This window comes from Lineus longissimus, chromosome 2, assembly GCF_910592395.1.
Source record: "Lineus longissimus chromosome 2, tnLinLong1.2, whole genome shotgun sequence".
Taxonomy (NCBI): domain Eukaryota; kingdom Metazoa; phylum Nemertea; class Pilidiophora; order Heteronemertea; family Lineidae; genus Lineus; species Lineus longissimus.
In genome coordinates this window covers 13,997,715-14,019,495 of record NC_088309.1, presented here as the reverse complement: position 1 = coordinate 14,019,495, position 21,781 = coordinate 13,997,715, and the positions used below count along the sequence as shown (strand labels likewise).

At 42.2% G+C, this 21,781-nt stretch overlaps 1 protein-coding gene across 1 annotated transcript; it reads left to right on the top strand.

Annotated features, from left to right (window-relative positions):
- The first annotated feature begins 760 nt into the window (after positions 1-760).
- Positions 761-13,695, top strand: LOC135482884 (uncharacterized). Its single transcript, XM_064763362.1, has 8 exons — positions 761-841; positions 7,642-7,794; positions 7,964-8,043; positions 8,204-8,380; positions 8,734-8,898; positions 9,066-9,339; positions 11,827-11,845; positions 13,614-13,695. The coding sequence occupies exons 1-8, from the start codon at positions 811-813 to the stop codon at positions 13,693-13,695; spliced, it is 981 nt and encodes a 326-aa protein (XP_064619432.1). The 5' UTR covers positions 761-810.
- The last annotated feature ends 8,086 nt before the right edge of the window (positions 13,696-21,781 follow it).

The window sequence follows — 21,781 nt, the reverse complement described above, 5'->3', positions numbered from 1 at the left end:
TTATAGCAAAAGTTTTCAAGAACAATCTACTTTGAATATCATGTTTTATTTGTATCGCTAGCTTCAATCAATAAAAAAAATAATTCAAAAGGGGACTAATAAGTTTTTCTTTTCAGTAATCATTAAAGATGCCTCACACAAAGAAAAAGTCTTACAAAAGAAAATTGATACAAGATCGATTTAGAAAGACAAATAAAAAATTGGTAAGTATACTGCAGTTTATCTTTAAACAGCAAAGTGCTTTTTTACAAATATTTTCACCACTTTCATAAATAACACCAACAGCAAAACAATTATGTTGAACATTTTTATAACATGATAAAATACTCAAGCTTCTATTCTGTTCCAGAAAACTCCCTCCACCAAACACAAGTCACAGGACACTCCATCGAAGGCTGTTGCAAAGACAGCCAAGCAAGAAGTGAAATCAACTTCAACCACAAAATGCAAGTCACAGGACACACCATATATGCCTGTAAGGAAAAAATTATATTGAAAAAGTTAATTGGAAAGGGGACTAATAAGTAATCATTGAGGATGCCTCACACAAGAAAAAGTCATAAAAATCAAAATTAACAGAACATCAACTTAGAAAGACCAAAATTACCAATACCATTCAAACAATTTCCTGTGAAACATGCAAAACAACTACAGAAAATGACAATAAAAATATTCAACTCCTACACTCTGTTCAACAAAATACTCAAGCTTCTATTCTCTTCCAGGAAATTGCCTGCAGTTCAATTCCTTCCAATTCAGAAATACATGCAGATGAGGAAGAGAAAGTGATTACATCAGAGAAGAGTCAGCATGGTCACAACTCAGACGAAAATGAGCAACGGTAAAACATTATTCATGAATATGCTTTTTACGGACTTCAGTGCAAGGACGTCCTCAGTGGTGAAATTTCAGTACAGGCTTTAGACAAATTTTCAGTTCTAGCAGGACTCATTCCGCCATCAGTCCTATGCCAAGTAGTACAATCTCCTGTTCCCAATTTAAAGAACTTGGTGATTCCTCCACATACCCCTGCAGTACAGATTCACCATACCAATGGACATTATCTTGTTTCTCAGCAAAAAGATAACAAGATATATATATATGACTCTCTACCAAATAAACAACATGTTCAACAAGTTCTGCCACAATTAAAACTGTTATATGAACGACTGCAGTTTGTTTTACAGACACTATCTGATACACTACTTTGCAATTCCATAACATATAAAGTGTCACAATTGCAAGGTGTAACAACAGATTGTGGGGCTTTTGCTGCTGCAAATGTTCTACTTCTGCTTCAAGGTCATGACCCTCAGGATTTCATTCTTCAGCAAAGTGAATTAAGAAAACATTTGTACCACTGCTTAACATCGGAGTCATTATCACTGTTTCCAACAATTGCCAAAGCCACCAGTGTCCACCTGTCACGTTACTTTTCATTTCAAATGGGAAACACTACAGCATCCACCAAACCAACAGCTGCTGTGGTCAAGAGAAAACTAGTTGAAAAAAAACAGGCACGGAAAGAAGGAGAATCACAACAAAGATAACAGCCACAAGTGAAAATGGCAAGAAAGCAAAGAGAATCACGACAAAGATCACAGCCCGAAGTCAGAGAAGCAAGAAAGCATCTAAGAACCAGACAGACATCTCAGCCCGAAGTGAAAAAGGCAAGAAAGGAAAGAGAATCACGGCAAAGATCACAGCCTGAAGTCAGAGAAGCAAGAAAGCATCAAAGAACCAGACAGACATCTCAGCCTGAAGTGAAAAAGGCAAGCAAGGAAAGAGAATCACGGCAAAGATCACAGCCCGAAGTGAAAAAGGCAAGAAAGGAAAGAGAATCACGGCAAAGATCACAGCCTGAAGTCAGAGAAGCAAGAAAGCATCAAAGAACCAGACAGACATCTCAGCCTGAAGTGAAAAAGGCAAGCAAGGAAAGAGAATCACGGCAAAGATCACAGCCCGAAGTGAAAAAGGCAAGAAAGGAAAGAGAATCATGGCAAAGATCACAGCCTGAAGTCAGAGAAGCAAGAAAGCATCAAAGAACCAGACAGACATCTCAGCCTGAAGTGAAAAAGGCAAGAAAGGAAAGAAAATCACGGCAAACATCACAGCCCAAAGTGAAAAAGGCAAGAAAGGAAAGAGAATCACGGCAAAGATCACAGCCTGAAGTCAGAGAAGCAAGAAAGCATCAAAGAACCAGACAGAAATCTCAGCCTGAAGTGAAAAAGGCAAGAAAGGAAAGAGAATCACGGCAAACATCACAGCCCAAAGTGAAAAAGGCAAGAAAGGAAAGAGAATCACGACAGAGATCTCAGCCTGAAGTGAAAAAGGCAAGAAAGGAAAGAGAATCACGGCAAAGATCACAGCCTGAAGTCAGAGAAGCAAGAAAGCATCAAAGAACCAGACAGACATCTCAGCCTGAAGTGAAAAAGGCAAGAAAGGAAAGAGAATCACGGCAAACATCACAGCCCGAAGTGAAAAAGGCAAGAAAGGAAAGAGAATCACGACAGAGATCTCAGCCTGAAGTGAAAAAGGCAAGAAAGGAAAGAGAATCACGGCAAAGATCACAGCCTGAAGTTAGAAGTAAGAGAGTAAACCAAGACAAAGAGTACTATGCAAAGAACCTTCAACGACAAGAAAAGCAACAAGCCTCAGCAAAACTGAAAAAGCAAAAACATAAGGAAAACATGCGAAGACTACAATATGCAGTGGATAATTTCAAAACACTGTGCACAGAAAAACCTGTTTTTGCTTGTGTGGTTTGCAAATGTTTCCGATTTAAAAAACAGGTCATCCCATTCAAAATTGACAAGTACAAGAAGAATAAGGAAAAAGCTGAAGAATACAACAATCCATCGGCTGAAGGTATCCAATATGTATGCAACCCCTGTAACAGACACTTGCTAAAAGGCAATACCCCACCAATGGCATACAATAACTGCCTGTTATCAGAGCCAATGCCTCCAGGTTTAAAAGAACTCAACACACTAGAAGAACAGATGATAAGCCCAGTCATACCTTTCATGAAGATTGTTTCATTACACAAGACCAAGCAGAACATGATCCATGGACCTGTGATCTGTGTACAATGTACAAGAAACAGCCAAAAACCTTCCAAGACCAATAGACGATACAAGACTGATCAACGTCAAGTTGAAAAGAAAGTTAACTTACAAGGGACATCACCTTTACCAGAAAGTTAACCCTACGAATTTGAAAAATGTCCTCAATCACCTCAAAGCTGTCCATCCAACATATAAAGGTATGTATCACTTCTCTTCTTCGCTACCTACCGGTAATTTGTTTAGCAAATCCTAAATTTTTTAGCAAATCAATAGAAAGTATAAATACCTATTTATATTCTTATTATATTTCAGATATCAATATTGATGACAACAGTTGTCCACATGATAAGAACACAGAAGAAGATCATCTGAGTGATGACAGCAATGAAAAAGAACACGCAACTGATGACATCAGTGAAGAGGATTGTCCAGGTGATGAAACAGAAAGGCCTTCTAACATATCTGACATTGGTGAGATATCTGCCCCAAATATTCAACTTCAAAAGCTAATTTTCAATTGCAGCATGTCAACTCCCCAATCATTCAACTCCTTTAAATTAAACCACTCCCATTATTATTTTTTCAGAAGAAAACTCTGTTCATGAAGAAAATTGTGTAAGTGATGACGGCAACAAAAAAAAAGACGCAACTGATGACATCAGTGAAGAAGATTGTCCAGGTGAAGAAACAGAAAGGCTATCTGACAGTGGTGAGTTATCTGCCCCAAATATTCAACTTCAAAAGCCAATTTTCAATTGCAGCATGTGAACTCCCCAATCATTCAACTCCTTTAAATTAAACCACTCCCATTATTATTTTTTTCAGAAAACAACTCTGGTCATGAACAAGATGAAACCACTACAAAGAAGAAGACAGACAGCGGTACAGTAACTGAAGAAGTTGTCAACACTTCTGCACCGATGTACTCCTGTACGGAACCTATTGATATTGCACAGCATATAGCAGATCATTATGAAAATGACATATACTGTTTTGCCCCAGGGGAAAATTCAACACCAACTTCAGTCTTCAACAAAGAGGCAGAGTGTTTCCCTACACTATTTCCAAATGGCAAAAACACTTTCAATGAAAAGGACACAGCACAGTATGTCAGAAGTCGCCTGTTTTCAACTGATAGTCGCTATGCAAGGAATGCACCTTACATATTCTAGCTTCAATATGTAAAAGAATTTCGGGAAATACTTCAATCTGCAAAGATATCGCTTAGGAAAGCATCACCAACAAACTCGAAGGGACAACAGTACACTGCTGGTATGCTCACAGAGGCTCAGAACATCAGAAATTTCATAAACAACAATGAAGGATATAAATTTATGAAAAGTGTCAGAGGAACTGCAGCAGACTGGGAGAAGCAAACCAAACATCTCTTTGCTATGGTTGCACAACGCGGCATACCAACGTGGTTCAACAGCTTTTCTGCAGCAGATCAGAGATGGACAGAAATTACTGAAGCAATTCTAGAACAGGAAGGAAAACCAGTGCCAGATAACCTCACATGGGAAGAACACTGTAAAGTCATCAATAGCAACCCTGTGACAGCAGCTTCTATGTTTGATCAGAGAACCCATCATCTGTTAAATGACCTGATAAAGTCACCTGCAAACCCAATTGGTGAATTAGTAGACTTCTATTATCGGATAGAGTTCCAACAAAGAGGTAACTAAAAATATATAACTCCAGATACAAAAATGACTTAACATCATTCAAATTTATATCGGTGTATACATGTATCATTTTTAGCTCACCTCTTAGCAGAGGTGAGCTTATCCCATACCGTGGCGTCCGTCGTCCGTCGTCGTCGTCGTCGTCGTCGTCGTCGTCGTCGTCGTCGTCGTCGTCGTCGTCGTCCGTCGTCCGTTAGCAGGGCACGTTTCGTAACTGTTAGAGCTATTGAGTTGAAACTTGGTACACATGTACCCTTATGTAATGACACCTTGGAGACCAAGTTTCGGTCCGATTCGTTTCATGGTTTGGCCACCAGGGGGCCAAACGTTAAAAGTGAAAATATGCAATATCTCCCTTAATAGTAGTCGGGAAATTTTGAAAAAAATATGGTAGGTACTTCTAGCAAAGGTGCATCATATATCCTCCGGGTTTTTGATTTGACCTCCTTTTCAAGGTCACAGAGGTCAAATGGTGTAAATTGGCCGTTAGGATGTAACGATGGCACGTTTCTAAACTGCAATGACTATTGATACCAAATTTGGTACACATTTACCCCTTAGTCAGGTGATCTCAGAGACCAAAGTTTGGTCCAATATGATTCACCACTTGACCACCAGGGGGCAAAATCCAAAAACCTTAAAAATGTGTTTATTCCTTAATTTCTTGCCCGATTGCCACCAATTTGATATCATGGGTACATCTAACCACCATACAGTATATGTCACACAGGTTTTTAATTTGACCTTCTTGTCAAGGTCACAATGGTCAAATGGCATAAATTCGCCGTCAGGCCGTAACTATGGCACGTTTCTTAACTGCAATGACTATTGATCACAAATTAAGTACACATGTACCCCTTGGTCAGGTGATCTCAGGTACTGAAGTTTGGTGGGATCTGATTTGCCGTTTGGCCTCCAGGGAGGGGGCCAAATCCTAAATTCTTCAAAATGCCATTATTCCTAGTAATGACTTGCCCGATTGGCACCAATTTTATATCATAGGTACATCTAATTCTAACAACCATTCAATGTGTCACCCGGGTCTTCTTTGATTTGACCTACTTTTCAAGGTCACAGAGGTCGAATGTACTGTAAATTGGCCATTTTGGGGAAATTGTAATTGCTTAGACCTACATCAAACCTAACACTACATGACACAATACCATGCTCTTTATCCATCTTTCCTCCACATGAGGTGAGCACAATGGCCCTGGCCATTTCATCTTCCATAAACTAATAGTAGTAACCTCGAATGCCAATAATGTAAATCATTCTATTTTCAGGATGGCCTCACATACATGCTTTATTCTGGATCAAGGATGCTCCACAGATTGACGTTCACCCAGATGAGGATGTTGTGGCCTTCGTTGACAAATATATCACTTGTTGCATACCCAGTGATCCAGAATTAAAGGAAATAGTCGATGTTCAGATGCACAGTCGAAACCACACAGCAACATGCCGCAAGGGAGGAAAACGATGCCGCTTCAACTTCCCCAAACCCTCATCTATGAGGACATTTATCTGCAGACCTAAACCATGCCCAGAAGAAGGAAATCTTGCCATGTGGAAAAAAGAGGCGGAAGACAAACTAGGAAGGTTCTATGCAGTCATCAACAACGAAGACTTTGATGAAAGCATGTCCACAGAAGATCTTCTGAAGAAAGCTCGTATCACACAAGAAGACCAAGAAGAAAGCATGTGTCGCCTAGCAAAACAAACCTCGGTTGTCCTGAAGAGAGACCCGTCATGCATGTGGGTAAACCCATACAATGAACATCTCCTCTTGGCATGGAATGCTAATATCGATATGCAGCTGGTCACCAGTGCGTATCAGTGTATTAGATACATATTGTCTTACATAAAGCAAAAAAGAAGCAGAAGAAGGCCAACTGTTAAAAACAGCACAAAAAGACGCTCGGGAAGGCAACCTAGATGCTGTACAAGAACTGAAACAGCTTGGGAAGCTGTATATAACACACAGAGATGTCAGTATGATGGAACCCATATGGCGAGTAGGAGGTTTCCATCTACATGGTTGCTCAAGAGAGTCAGTCTGGGTCCCAACTGACAGTCACAGCAGCAAATTGTCGCTACCAATCCATGTGATACAGCACAAAGACAAAGATGATCAACAAATCTGGGCTACATCAATCTGTGACAGATACCTCGCTCGCCCCAACAGTTCAGACTTCAAAGACATGTGCCTTGCTGTCTTTGCATCTGAATACAAAGTGGTGTACACTAAGAAGACAGAAACAAACAAACAATCCTCAGACGATGAAACAGCTGAAGAACACATTACAGATTCAAACAGAAGAAATATCCAATTTAATCACGGATTGGGTTACATTAAGAAATGTGCTGAAGACAAACATGCTGTGATCACATTTCACAGCGCAGCACTTCTGATGATCTTGTCGCATCATACCTCATCAGTTCCGTAATTTGCCGCAGGATGGCAGCAGTGCGCACAGAGGGTTGACCTCTCTACGTTTTACACACGGTTCCACACTCTCGTAGGCTTATGGCATGGTGACCATGCCATAAGCCTATTTTGTAACCCTGTCCCTGCCTGTTGTTCTTTTTAGCGTACCCGATAGGCATAGTAAAGGAACAGTTTCCGACAATTTTCGCACCCGGCCCCCTCCAACAGGAGGCGGGGTCAAGGGGGGGTCACACGGCTGTAACCGATATCACAAATCCCCCCCCCCCCCCCGGACGCTCTGGCCGAGGCTATGGCTTTGGTCGTGCAAACCATGCATTCATAAATCCATGTCCATTTTTGCAGGCTAGCCTCACACTTCCATGACATCTAGAAACGCTACCTACAATACTCTACAGAAATGGTTGAGGTTTTTTAATAATGATACATGTCTCTATTTCAGGCACTAACACAGTAATGGCAGTCTCGCAGGCGATGGACAAAGGGAAGGTTGGGGAGTGCACTGAACTCCTTCGCAAGATTTTCCACTACCAGGGAGGACGAAACAGAGTGGCTAGAGATGGCCGAAACCCCTCTGGCTGGTTTAGGTTTCCAGGTAAAACTGATTACTACTTATAGTACCAGTAACTCCAATCAGTTCATGTGATGTAGGCCTACCTATTCGAAGTTGAAGCAATGAAATACACGTATAAGAGTTTGCCATGTTGATGAGAATTGATGTCTATTCTGATCACAGTACAATACATGAATTTGTCTCATTTCAGTAAATCCTGATGATGTGCCGGGGTATTGTGAAGAAATTGATCAGCCAATGGATTTTACAACTATCCAGGAGAAACTAAATGTAAATGAGATCTTTGTCACTACATGTATACGTTTGTTTATTCAGTTAACATGCAAATCACTCATGAATTTTCCCCCTCCTCCAGATCCCGTGTCTTCTGTTGATGAACTAAGTAGATTCTTGTTTAGTGCCTGTCTTTTCATCTTCCCAACGTTTTCAGGGCAACCAGTACAATAATCTCGATGAATTCAATGCTGACATGCTACTTGTTCGAGACAACTGCACTAAATTCAACAGGGATGAAGGCAGCCAGATCCGTATGGACAGCAACATTGTGTTCGACTTTTATTGCAAAGAATTTGAAAAACTGAAGAACAAGAAGAAGAAAACGCAAGAGGTAATCAGCAATACTTACTGTAACATATATAATGTGGATAAGATACAATCAACACTGATAAGGCACTGCCTTTTTCAGAGTTATTGATACGTATTGAGAGGTGTCAAACTGGAAACACGACACCATGATATATTACTGTGCTTGGCCAATGAATTCTTTCCAACAGTGGCTTTGATGTTTGTCTCAATTCTCTTGACATAACATAATGCCAACTGCGGTGCAGGTCTTTAACCTTGGTGGTAACCAACAACCTACCGGTACTGAATCAGTGCATGTGAATATCTTTTAACTATGGTTTGCAATGAGTCAAGATTGCAATGTTTTGAGATAACCTTTACTTGATTTTGCCCCAGGGAAAACATAGCAGTTGGAATGTAGGGCAGTACATGCGCGCCCAGAAAGAGGCCAGGCTTGACATGGCTCACTCCAGTGCAATGAAAGTGGTCCAAAAGCAAGTTGTGCAGCTGGAGAATACTATTTTAGAGAAAGAAGATCGTGTGAGAGAACTGAATGCAGATGTGAGTAGAAATGATGTCAGATGCTTCCTCCTGTCTCATGCCCAGTCAGTTGTTAACAGAGCTTCACATTACACTGGCACTAGTAGTATTTAAATTTGCCCTCTTTCCTGCTTGGTGATCTTCAGCTGCTCATACATATGTTTACTTACATTAGTTATAAACTTCAGATTGAATGGAGAGAAAGACTACAGTGCGATGTAAGAACTGCAACAACTGAAACTACAACACAAGTAGCGCTTGATCCAGCCAATCAACTGATGCAAGTAGACCAGAAAGGAAACAGGAGGGGCCCTGAAGTGAAAGTGACAGTTCCAACTCGAGTTATTCCAAATGACACTGACACTACCCTATTGGATCCGAAGACAGCTAGCAGTCGCGTTAAAAAAACTGTTACGGCTTTAAAATCGGTGCATGGTGGTGATGTGCAAAATGTTAAAGATGGTATGTGGCACTCTCTGGTACAATTGACTAGTCCTGCTGAACTGAAGGTGTATGTTAAGAATAGTAAGAAATGCAGAAAGGTAGTTAGCCAAGGTAAGGTGATGAAAAGGCAAGTGATTCACAATAGACGCACACACTCCAATATAGTAAGAAGTGTGAAAGTGTTGTACAAAGGTGGCTTGATCAGCAGCAGGAAGTACAGTGCTATTAGGCTGGCTGACAAAGGTGTTGCCAAACCTGAGTTACTCACTTATAAGGAAATGAAGGAAGAAATTGACAAGATTGAGGAAAGTCTTGCGTCCACATCTGTCGAAGGGATCAGTGGTTGTTATAGAAATGTTGAGGCTACTTTGCTGAAACTAGCCGGTTTGTACCTACGCATCGATGAAGTGCTATCCAAAGATGGTGGAATCGGTCTGAGTTGGTTCAATAAGCCTCGGGGAGAATTTTGTATTGCGATAGGTGCAGACGGCGCCCCGTCGGGTAAGTTCAAAACCCAAACATCCCTCCCACTTTCTTTCTTAACTCTTTCAGTGCCCAAGGACGTACATGTACGTCCTAAATATTAAGGTATTTTAGTTCCTCCAGACGACACCAGATGTCCCCAGCTACTCAAATGTGGTTCATATGGTTTCTCTGGCCTGGGGCGTCCAAATTGAATAATTTTTTCGACTGAGAGGGTGGGGTGGGGTTTGCCACCCCTCATTTTAGGTGAAAAATGGTGAAAATCGGCCAAAAATACCACTCCCTCAAAAAAATTTAGAACAAAATCCTAGTATGCCCCTACTTATTACTGCTGTTTTATTGAAACAGGAGGTAAAGACAAAGGTTTTGAAGAATTTTGATGAGTGTATCTCAATTATTTTTGTGAGATTTTGGGTAGTGACAATGCCCAAAAATGCCCAAATCCTGGGCACTGAAAGAGTTAAATGTACTTGGAAAGGTCGGTAGTTGTGATCATAACTTTCTGCTGTTTGGGGCAGATGTTACTGAAGACGATCCAGTGTTCATATCCCAACTCGAAAGGATCATAGCTGAGTTAGAAGAAATTGAGAAGAAGGAGTTTACTATTGGGTCAGTGGCTGTCAGATTTAGACTTGAGCTAGTCCCAGCTGATTGCAAATGGGCTGTGATAGCATGTGGGGAGTTGTCAAATGCTGCCACATACCCCTCCACATTTGGCAATGTGCATAAGGATGAGCTTGGTACCCTCAATGCATCCTTTGGTACAGACGAGAAGAGCACATGGAAACCATGGGGTTATCTTCAGAGGTTAGAACATGCTAATAAAGTAATAAGTCTGAAGAAGAACGTGACGAACAGGGCCAAGATACTAGACGCTATCAAAGGCATGCATTCTCGACAAGAACATAGACCCATTCTGGGTAAGTATTGTGAGAAAGTGTTTGTGGAGCCACTGCATTTGAAAAATAATGCCTGTCAGCAGCTGAATAAGATTGTTCTCTTTGAGGGCTTGAAGAGAACCGATGACAAAGTGCTCAAAAAGCCCTTCAATGATGAGGAATTCATAGCTTGTCCCTTGGGTAAGTATCTGCACTGCCTGAGAGAAACAATGAAAGCAGGTAAATGGCTGAGAGAAGCCAGGACGTCTGCTGGTGGACTCAAAGACTACACAATTCGCTTCACTGGTGAGGACTCGATGAAATTTTGTGTAGGGTTCCCCAATCTCACAAAAGTCTTAGATGAGACCAGTAATACAACTCACTTGAAATTCCGCCAGCTACTCATTCACTATGCATGGACCTTGCTCAGGGAAGCAATTGCCCTTTGGTCAAAAATCAAGTTCAGTCAAGCAGAACTTGAGCAACTGAAAGATGTGTGTGAGCTATACCACGCCACCCATGCACTGTTCTTTACGAAACCTTCGCTCACCACCTGGCATATTGGATATATTGTCCCATACCATGCCAAGTTGATATACTGGAAATTTGGTGTTGGTTTAGGTATCAATACAATGCAGGGCAGAGAGGCAAAGCACAAGCAGGTTGCACTATATTCAAAGTTTTCAACTCCCCAAAATAGGTGGAAATGCGTGTTTAGGCACGAATATGTGCAGCTATACTGGGTTCGAGAAAATGATCTGCAGGGTGAGGCCAAAGAAATGACAAAAAAACGTGATAATAGCAAGTATCATGTTAACCCAATTTCGGCCGAATCGTGTAGGTGTGGTTTGAAGAAGAATGAGGATGAATGTATTTACTGCAACCACCCTGTTACCAAGATGATTGCACGAAGTTGCCGCGAAAGGAAAATTAGTCATGAATTGAGAAAGATGTTTCAGAGCAAGTAGTTTTAATGTGTATTGCAATGTGTCGGTTCATTCAATAGCCATTAAATATGTTTAAATTTCAAGTGCTGATATTATATAGTATTGATGACAATGTCTAGTGAACAACAGGACACTCAATGTACCAGGTTTTAGAGTCTGCATTGCATTCCTGATCTGTTTTAAAATTGATGTTTCAGATCATGGTGAATTCAACAGGTATGCGTCTATAATCTATCTGGCATGCACTTTTATAATATTGCTTCATTGGCCAGTGGTAGCATGAGCACTGGACAATGATGCCACGGAGGATGGTACTCAGCTACAAGCTTTCCCAAAAACGTTTGCAAGGTTCTTGTTATTTAAGTCAATAGCAATGCATTTGTGGGCCTGGCAGTGCAATAGTTCAACATGAAGTGAGGAGCATTAGGGAATGCGGTTGTGGCGGAAATCACACCTTATGTTTCGCCTTTACCTTAGCGACTGGAAAATAACCTTCAAGGGGGGAGGGGGATGTAAGAGTTTTTGAGACACCCTGCATTACAGTACTTAATAATTTCCGTCTTCAGTGGCATGAGTGTTGGACTTCAATCTAACCTTGTATATGTTGCATGCTTTCTTGTCCAATTCTGCTGATGAGTAGAATAGTTTTCTTCGCTTTGTTAAATGAAATAAGATGCAGCACTTCCAGTGACATTGGGCGATATGAATAAAGACTAGCGAATGCTTTTACTTCAATTTTGTACAGAAAGGCCTAGTGTAAATGTATGCAGAGTTTTAGAAAAAAGTATTTGCTCGTCTTTATTCATATCATTCATTGTCTTGTCACTTCCAGCATGTCCAGTGACATTGTCCGTCCATTCTTCAAATGTCTATTTTGTAAATGAAATGATATGTAGTTATTACTCAGACATTTATCTTGATAGTTGACATTGATAGTTGACACCTGTCTGAGGGTCCGTCCATTCTCAATTGTTTATTGTGTAAATGAATTAATATGTAGCTATAACTCCGACAGTTGACATCTGCCTGAGGGTGCATGCATGTCCAGTATGTGATATCTGTGTCAGGTGCCTTGGCGAATCCTTCTTGAAAGTGATGATTGACCCTCATCTTGGTGTTAACAAGACAGATTTGAACTGATGAAGGCTATCACTCTCACCACATCACTGGAAAAGGCAGGTGGTGTACGACTGTGTTCCTTGAATGCCTCCATATCTGCATAAATCTACTAGTATTACTTTGGGGTGAGTAACACCATGGTGAAGCATCTATCATTTTCAAAGGGGATCAATAAGGCGGCCTTTCACACAGACAGTTTCAATGTCAGGGCATTATATTTACCGGCTTGATCTCCAAGATTTGTTTTAATGCAGGTACATGAAGGTTTCAGTTAGAGACAGTAACAGTTGTCTATGTTGACCTACATTTTACTGTGTTATTGGGTAGGAGCCCATCAATGAGATACCGGATAGTGCTGCGATCAAGATTCAGCCTACAAGTGAAGAGTGAATGTTAAGCTAAATGTGTAAGAAATGTGAAATGTGAATACCCAAATATAACGTTTACATCAATTCAATTTTGTTTCCTCACATTATCATTATTCATAAGTAAGAAATACAGCCCCCCCCCCCCCCACCCCCAGATCAGGCATATTGCTTGCTAGTCAATGGCTGGAACATTTAATGACACTTGTGATACGCATGTCCTGATCATGGACAACCTGTCTGGTTATTGTGTCGCCTGTCCGAGCGATGGACAGCATGTAACAACCATGGACAACATTATGTCTCAACCATGCAGACACCATGTCACATACCTTGACTGTGATACATCTCCTGGCTTCCTCCATGGCAGGGGTGGAGTTAAAGATTGTACTGCCTGATAAGCTAGAATTCACGTTACGTTTTGAATGAGAATATCTGTCCAACTACCGATATACTGGATATCAATGAATAAGGTAACAAGGTTTGTTTTCTTATTTCAGATATTTTTATTGTGGGATTCCATGTTTGTTGGTAACCACCCACGTGCAAGTGCAGAATAGTCTATCGAAGTTCTTTTTGTAGACAATGATGAACGGATGGTCCTCATCGATTTCCACCTCTGCCTTGCAGCCGTCCTTGAATTCTTTCCTGAGCAGAGACAGTCTCTCGGGGGCATCCTTCTCCTCACAGGCCCAAGCATTGAAAATGGACATGACCTTCTCCTGGCTGGTAATAGTGATGGTAACTGTGGCCCTGGTTTCTTTCTTGGTGGTCCTGTGGCTGTTGGAGAAAATGAGCCTGTCCAAGGCATCAAAAACTGCTCTAGGGGTGTCTCTGGCAGTGTGCACCCTCCTCCTCCCACGTAAGGACACCTTTCTGAGTATTGCCTTGCGGAGGTACTTGAGCTCGTCTTTCACCAATGGATAAACCTGAAAGTAAATTTGAAATAGATCAATGATGTACTACTCCTGAGAGACATGTGCAAAGGTTTAGAGACAATAATGTCCATGGGACTTCGATCCATCATCAACGCAAGAGTTTCATTTGTATATCAGCCTTTGCTAATATGACAGAGATAGGCCTATGATAGTATGATCCAAGGACCCCTTGTCCAATATGCCACCTAAGGGGCGTCCCATTCGACCATCAAGCAGGTGACACCTAGTCAAAGGGGCCATCTGAAGAACACGCGATGGTGTCACAACTAAGGAAGGTCTGTCACAACCTAGGGCAACATATGAAACAACCATGCAGATGATTGTGATGTGCTGTCTCCATGGTTGAGACATTCCCTGGTCCTCTGCGGGGCGCAATTGCCTGTGGGGAACTCAGAATATGATATCACATCCATTAACAGCCCGTCACAACCAGGGACATCATGTCATATCAATGGTCTTCCTTTGTCACAATCACCTGTGTAGGTGAGTGCACAGGTGATTGTGATGTCTCCATTGTTGTAACATCCTGCTGCCCTCCATGCAGGCGATTGTGATGTCTCCATTGTTGTATCATCTTGCTGCTCTCCATGCAGTGTCCTCCACAGGGGTTGAAGTGTCACTGGCGAGGACGTCACAACCATGAATAGCCTGCTGGTGATTGTGACGTGCTGTGTTGTGACACCGCATCAACCTGGTTATCACCAAGCAAGACTCTGGTGGTCCACATAGCACTGGGACAACAACTGGAATAAATTGCTGGTACTGGCAGGCTTACCTGAATGACCTCATGGCGACGCCCATCAGCCCGGCCATAATGGGCAGGGTCAAATTTCTGCAGCTGTGTTTGCAGCAAAGTTTCTGTCTCCTGACAGAAAAGGGTGAATCTAGCGTTTTCTTGAATATTCTTAGTTGAGATGGTGCTAGTAAAATTTGATTTGAACTTTTTAAAAAGAACTCAGAAGAGACTTATTCAACAGGCCCTGGTTCCACATGTTTGCCATGATGATATAGAATGGGTTCCAATGTATTTTATTGTAATATTTATTTTGTTAATAAATACATAATTTATTTTCATCTATGTGTTGTTTGATTCTTCTCATGTATACTATTGTTTTTCTCATTCATAACATTCTCTGATATAGTTCATCATGCCCTCTCCCATGTATTTTGCTACAACTCAGTTCACAGTACATTCGATAAAAATACATTGCGTAGCACAGGACATGTAGGACAAGAACGTGACGTTGTGACGCTATGCCTGTCTAAACATTGTTTCTCTTCTCGATCTGATGACGTAACGTCCCGAACTTCGGCCCGACTTCGTGTTGAATCTTCGTGTTGCCCTTAGTAACGCCGAACGGCCGTAGCGCTGACTGCAGGTGCGGTGAACTATGGAACTACGCGTATTCCAGTTTACAGCCTAGGTTCGCAGCGCTGTGTTTGCCAAAATATCACAGCAAAAAGAACCAGAGAGGCATTTTGAAAACAAGTTGCGCCTTTTCATCCCACATTACTCAAAAGAGGTGAAACCAGCAGAATTTGTCACATAGGAAGACTTCTATGATGGTGGAAACTATACAACTCATACCAATGATATCATACCAATATCCAGAGTAGTAGCAACAAACCAACAACTATTCAATTCATCTACACCTGACATGGACGATGCATGGGAGGATATCCTGCAAAATGGCATTCAGGAACTAGACAATTGGGCTGAACTTGCTCCTTCCAGTGAAGAAATACGCCTACAAGATGCTGAAGCCACACCGACATATGATGAAGAATCCTATACAGATATTGCAGATGACATAGTTTACCTTGAGACCTTGAACGCCAGCGTACCACAACAACTGCAGCAGAAGAAAACAGGTACTCCAGAAGCAGTGGAACACCGGAAAACCCGCATCACTACTGAAGAGGCACTTCATGCAATGCAGTCCATGAATGATAAGCAGAGAGACCTCTTCAAGTTTTTGCGCAGGTGGACTGTTGCAAAACGTGCAAATGAAAATCCACCTCCGTTTCATATTTTCGTCACAGGAGGAGCCGGTGTTGGGAAGTCACACTTAGTAAAAGCCATTACTTATGAGTCCACCAAACTTCTCAGCTCCCTTCATACTGAAAATCCAGATGCCATCACTGTTCTCGTTGTTGCCAGCACAGGGACTGCAGCCTTTAATGTCAAAGGCCAGACAATTCATTCAGCTTTCTTCATCAACAAAGTATCTAACAAGTATACACCCCTGAAGGATACTACTCTTACACCACTCCGCAAGAAACTAGAACACCTTGAACTACTGATTGTGGATGAGGTTTCAATGATCAGTAAAAATGTCTTTCACTACCTAAGTTGTAGATTGGATCAGATCAAGCGCATCCAGGACAAAAATACTCACTTTGGCAACATATCAGTCCTCTTAGTAGGGGATATGTTCCAGATTCCTCCATTCACAAGTACTGAAATATTCAAAGAAGGCTCCCTGGCAGACCTTTGGTCACCATTCCACATCTTTGAACTGAACGAAATCATGAGACAGCAAGATGACAAGCCCTTTGCTGAAATGCTGAACCGCTTGCGAGAGAGGCTCCCAACACAGCCAATTGCACCACGTGAAATAGAAATGCTCAATTCACGTCTCGTAACAGAAGAAGAAGATGACTTATTGTATAACAATGTTCTGCATGTGTATCCCCTCAACAAGCAAGTCGATCATTACAACCACCAAATACTGTTGAAAGAGGAGAGAAAATAATTTCTATTACTGCGGCTGATCTCTTGAAATTACCTCAAGGAAACACTGTGCGCAGAAAGGAACCCTACACAAATAACAAAAATCTCCAACGACCAGACAATTTCTCTGACTCCAAAAATGCGTGAGTCATCCTGACCACCAATATTGATGTAAGTGACGGACTCGTCAACGGTGCATTTGGCGTAGTAGCCCACATCTCTCTTGGACAACAAACCTTTGGACAGCCAGATACAATATTTGTACTGTTTGATAATGTATCAGTGGGTGCGAATAGAAGAATGCAACAACCGCCACCACCAAGCCTAGATCGGAAATGTGTTGTAATACATCCCCATACTGAAATCATCAATCGCAATGAAACAAGGACACAATATCCTTTGAAGCTTGCATGGGCATCAACTATCCACAAGGTGCAAGGAATGACAGTTCCACAAATAGTTGTCAGCCTAGACAAAATATTCAAGGAAGGCATGGCGTATGTTGCTCTGAGCAGATGCACATCGCTACAAGGTCTGCACATACTGAACTATGAGCCAAAGCACATTTATGCCAGTGCCCGGGTACATCAAGCTCTAGCCAAGATGCCTCACCTAGAAATTCCGAACTCCATTTCCCCACTTATGTTCATTGACAATGTCATCTTCTTCACTGTTCTCTTTCACAACATCCAGTCACTCCGACATCATATAAGCGACCTCAAATTCAACCCTGAAACTCACAAAGCACAAGTCATTGGCCTCTCTGAAACACAGCTGCTACCATCAACTTCTTCAACAGATCTAACACTTGAAGGATACCATCCAATTCAACGCTCAGACAGACCACATGGAGGTGTTGCACTCTACATCAAAAGAGACCTTCAGTTCCATATTCTTCCCACACCTCAGACTTCACTAGATTGCCTGGCAGTAAGAATAACCGCACCACCTGTCATTATTGTTGTCATATACAACAAGCCAAACGCGAAGAAATCAGTTCTCCTGGAATCTGTTCACCGCATCATTGACAGCCTTCCACCAACAATGCACGGGGAGATTTCAACTTCAACTTACTCCAAAAGAACACTCAAGAACCTGGACATTCTCTGAGTTTATTTCAACATGTCATCGAAGATCCCACAACTCTCAATCGCACACTGTTGGACCACATTTATGTCAAGCATCCTCCACATCAAATTGGTGCAGGGGTCTGTACAACTTACTACAGCTACCACGATCCAGTGTACTACACATTCATTTACTAGTGCCAATGGAGTTCATGAATATCCCAGCCAAGGGCATTCTTTGACAGATTCCAGGATATGACATAAATAGTTTGACAGTGAATATTCATTGCCCGATTCCAGGAGATTGGCATAAATAGCCATAGAGTTGCTATTCATTGATATCCGAGTATTGGATATTCTGTGACAGACATCAGGAGATGAGATAAATAGCCAGGCAGTTGCTTATCATTGATATCCGAGTATTGGATATTCTGTGACAGACATCAGGAGATGAGATAAATAGCCAGGCAGTTGCTAATCATTGATATCCGAGTATTGGATATTCTGTGACTGACATCAGGAGATGAGATCAATAGCCACGCAGTTGCTATTCATTGATATCCGAGCATTGGATATTCTGTGACAGACATCAGGAGATGAGATAAATAGCTAGGCAATTCCTATTCATTGATATCCGAGCATTGGATATTCTGTGACTGACACTAGGAGAAGGGATAAATAGTGTTATATATAGTTTAGACCCTTCCATGAGGAGCCTCAGCGTTAGGACCCTCCGTCATGTGACCAAGTGGAAGGAGGCTGATCTCCAGGTATAAACTGGGTCAAGCGATCAGAAGTGCGCGGACTTCCGTCTCTATAGGTCACGTCTATTGCTGGTCATCCGACTCTTGCCCTGATGTGGCTTCTTGTCTAGGACATTATAGTGAATAAACTTATAACATGATAAGAGGATATTCTTAGTCCATTCGAATTCTGTTGACGATCCCAACATGACATGGTGGAGAACCGGCTTTATCGTAAATTTTCTCTGATCGGGACTTCGTGAATCCTCTCACACGTGCTCATGTGCTATCTTCCTACTTTAGGATATTCCATCATCCTTCAAAATGCCCTCTAATGGCAAATATATTCAAGCGGAACATCTTATAACGGACTACTCTCTACTGTAGGACCGATTTTCAACTTCAACAGGCCGCCTGGTTGTATATCACCAATTCCGTCCCGAACTCATCATTTTAGAAACTGGTCGTGCCGATTTCTTGACGCCATATTGAGCGCCTTGCTCAATGGATTGTTAAAACGTCACAGCACCACGTGATTGTGAGCGCCGCCTCTGATTGGCTCTACCGTAACTAATTACCATGCAAATCTATACGCAAACGTGTTTCATCGCCGTGGATTCAACTCTGTGATCCCCGTTTCCGAGACACTGTAAAAATTGTTTTGACAGCCATCACTATCTGTCTATCAGCTGACCCTGATGTGTACACGTACCATGATATGCCAGTACCAAGTATTCTCCAAGACTTCGTCTGTTTCCTCATGATCATCATCCAAGACTGTGTTTCCTCGTAATCTTCATCCAGATTCCAAGACTGTGTCTCCTCCGTTAGTCAAGACTGTGTGTTTCATCATAATCTTCATTCAAGACTTTGCCGACTGTTAGTGATTGTGACATCACCAAGTGACATTCCAGCAGAGACTATGGTTCAACTGTTCCTTAATAGACTTACATGTGATTGTTGATTTGCCTTATGATTACCATGCTGTGATAAAATTTCTTGCCCTGTTTCAGTTCACCAAGACAGCCCCTTCGCCCCTCGCCATTGAAATGTATTGTAACTAACTTTTCCGCCCATTCCAGTACATGCAACATCCTGATGAAACTAACTTTTCACCGCCATTTCAGCATTTTCTTCCAGCCAACTGAACAGTATCACCACCCCATCCTCCAATAGAGAATTATCTTTTTCCCATAATATAATAGATTGACAACATAAACCAAAATGGCGTTGCGCCCCACTGATTTATTGCCTCCATACTTTGATGGTGAGGTATTAAGTCATGAACTCTCCACATCTTGGTGGCTGTCATTCCATGACTATCTCCAGGCACATAACCTGCATGAACCAGGTGATGACGATGCTATGAACAATGTTGTGCGCCTTCTCAAGTGTCGCCTGTCTAAACATGCTCGCCTTTGGGCCGAGGACCAAGAATTTGAGGACTTGCATGACCTCAAGGCACAATTTCTGAGTAGGTTTTCCCCGACCCACTCCCACTTTGCCAATGTACAGCAGTTTGAGTCGATTACTAACACCGCAAACCAGACTGCACAACAGCACCTAAGTAAAATTAGGCTGGCTGCACTCCGCATTGGGTATGATGATAACCAGATCAAAAACAAACTGCTACAAACCTTGCCTCCTGATTGTCAGAAAGCCGTTATTATGGCAATGGATGCTGACGACGATTCAAATGCCATCGCCGAATGTGCGCAGCAGTTCCTTGATATCACGCCACAGCGCGTACATTTCTCAACAGCAGCGGACCAAGTTCACGCCACCAATGCCACAGACCACGTCCTCCATGCCATCCTAGCCAAGTTGGACGACCTGAAGATGGACAAAGCTTCGCCACCGCAGGCCCATGCAGCTTTCCAAAGCCAGGACATAGATGCACCACGCAGTCCAAGACCCACATCGCCATACCCGCGATCCAGCCGCCCGTCTCGAAGCGACGACTACGCCCACAAGCAGCGAAAACGGTCGCAATCCCCAAGCCGTCCACGAACCCGTGAAAGCCACCCCTGCCATTTTTGCGGCCGCACTGGTCATTTCTGGCGTTATTGCCACCGCTTCCAGGCTCAAGTCGCCCGAGAAGAGCTCCCCTCTGACTTCGTCCCACCAGCAGCCCGAGCAGCAAATACCAGGTTTCAACGACCAAGTCCACCACGCTACAATTATCAGCACCAGCCTACATATAGCCCGTCTGAGCAGCAGCCATATCAACAGCAAAACTACTGGGACCCTTCTGCTAACAACAATCAAGGACAACAACAGACGACCAACTATACTAGTTATCAGCCACATTTTTAGATAGGGGACGGTCAACAGGCCATATTGTGTCGCCCCCTAGTTGTAACAATGTTTTAAATAATAATCCTGTACATTCTTCATCCATGAATCTGAATACTTGGGCCCAGAGCGAATTGATCTAAAACTCACTACACAAAATTATGTAAAAGGCTATCTCCCAGATAAGCAGGGATTAGTAATTGTTGTTGACTCAGGTGCAACACGCACTTTAGTTTCTGGTTCATCTGTCAAAAAGTCTGCTTATCTTTCAAAATTGCCCAAGATGGACATTGATCCAATACATTTTCGCATAGGAAACGGTGAATTCTTGCATGCCACAAAGGCTATAAATATTGAGCTTCTTATCCAAGGTCATAAGCTCCGCATTCATGCTGTTGTTGCAGACAACCTTACCGGACCAGATTTGCTTTTGGGTGCTCGGACCCTGTCGGAATTGAATAGTACACTTGACTTTTCAACCAGTACCTTAACTGTCAGACCCAGGCGTATCCAGTTCACCCCTGTACAGACAGTGACTTTGAGACCAGGTCAGACTAGGAGTATTGTAGTCAAAGGCAAAGTTCCTAAGTTGCTCAAGCATACTGAGGTTTTGCTGCAGCCTACTGAGCAATTCAGTAAATATTGTCCATCATACATGTTGGTAAAGCTCAGGAAAAGTGCAGCCATTCTCCGGGTTACGAACAATTCAAAGAAAAATGTCACTTTCCGTGATAATCGTCCTGTTGCGTTCACTGATTTGTCAGATCATATTCATGCTACCCACTTAGTCCCTAGTGGCTCCTTGAATAATAGGGTCACACGTGAACAGTGCGTATCTGACCTTCATTATAAAAATCTGCTCAGGTACCCTCACCTGGATATTGATGATCC

Excerpts from the sequence above, each read along its gene's own strand:
- LOC135482884 (XM_064763362.1), top strand. The coding sequence starts at position 811 with ATGGTCACAACTCAGACGAAAATGAGCAACG. Across the intron at positions 842-7,641 it reads TCAGACGAAAATGAGCAACG|GCACTAACACAGTAATGGCA; the intron begins GTAAAACATTAT and ends TCTCTATTTCAG. Across the intron at positions 8,899-9,065 it reads TGAGAGAACTGAATGCAGAT|ATTGAATGGAGAGAAAGACT; the intron begins GTGAGTAGAAAT and ends TATAAACTTCAG.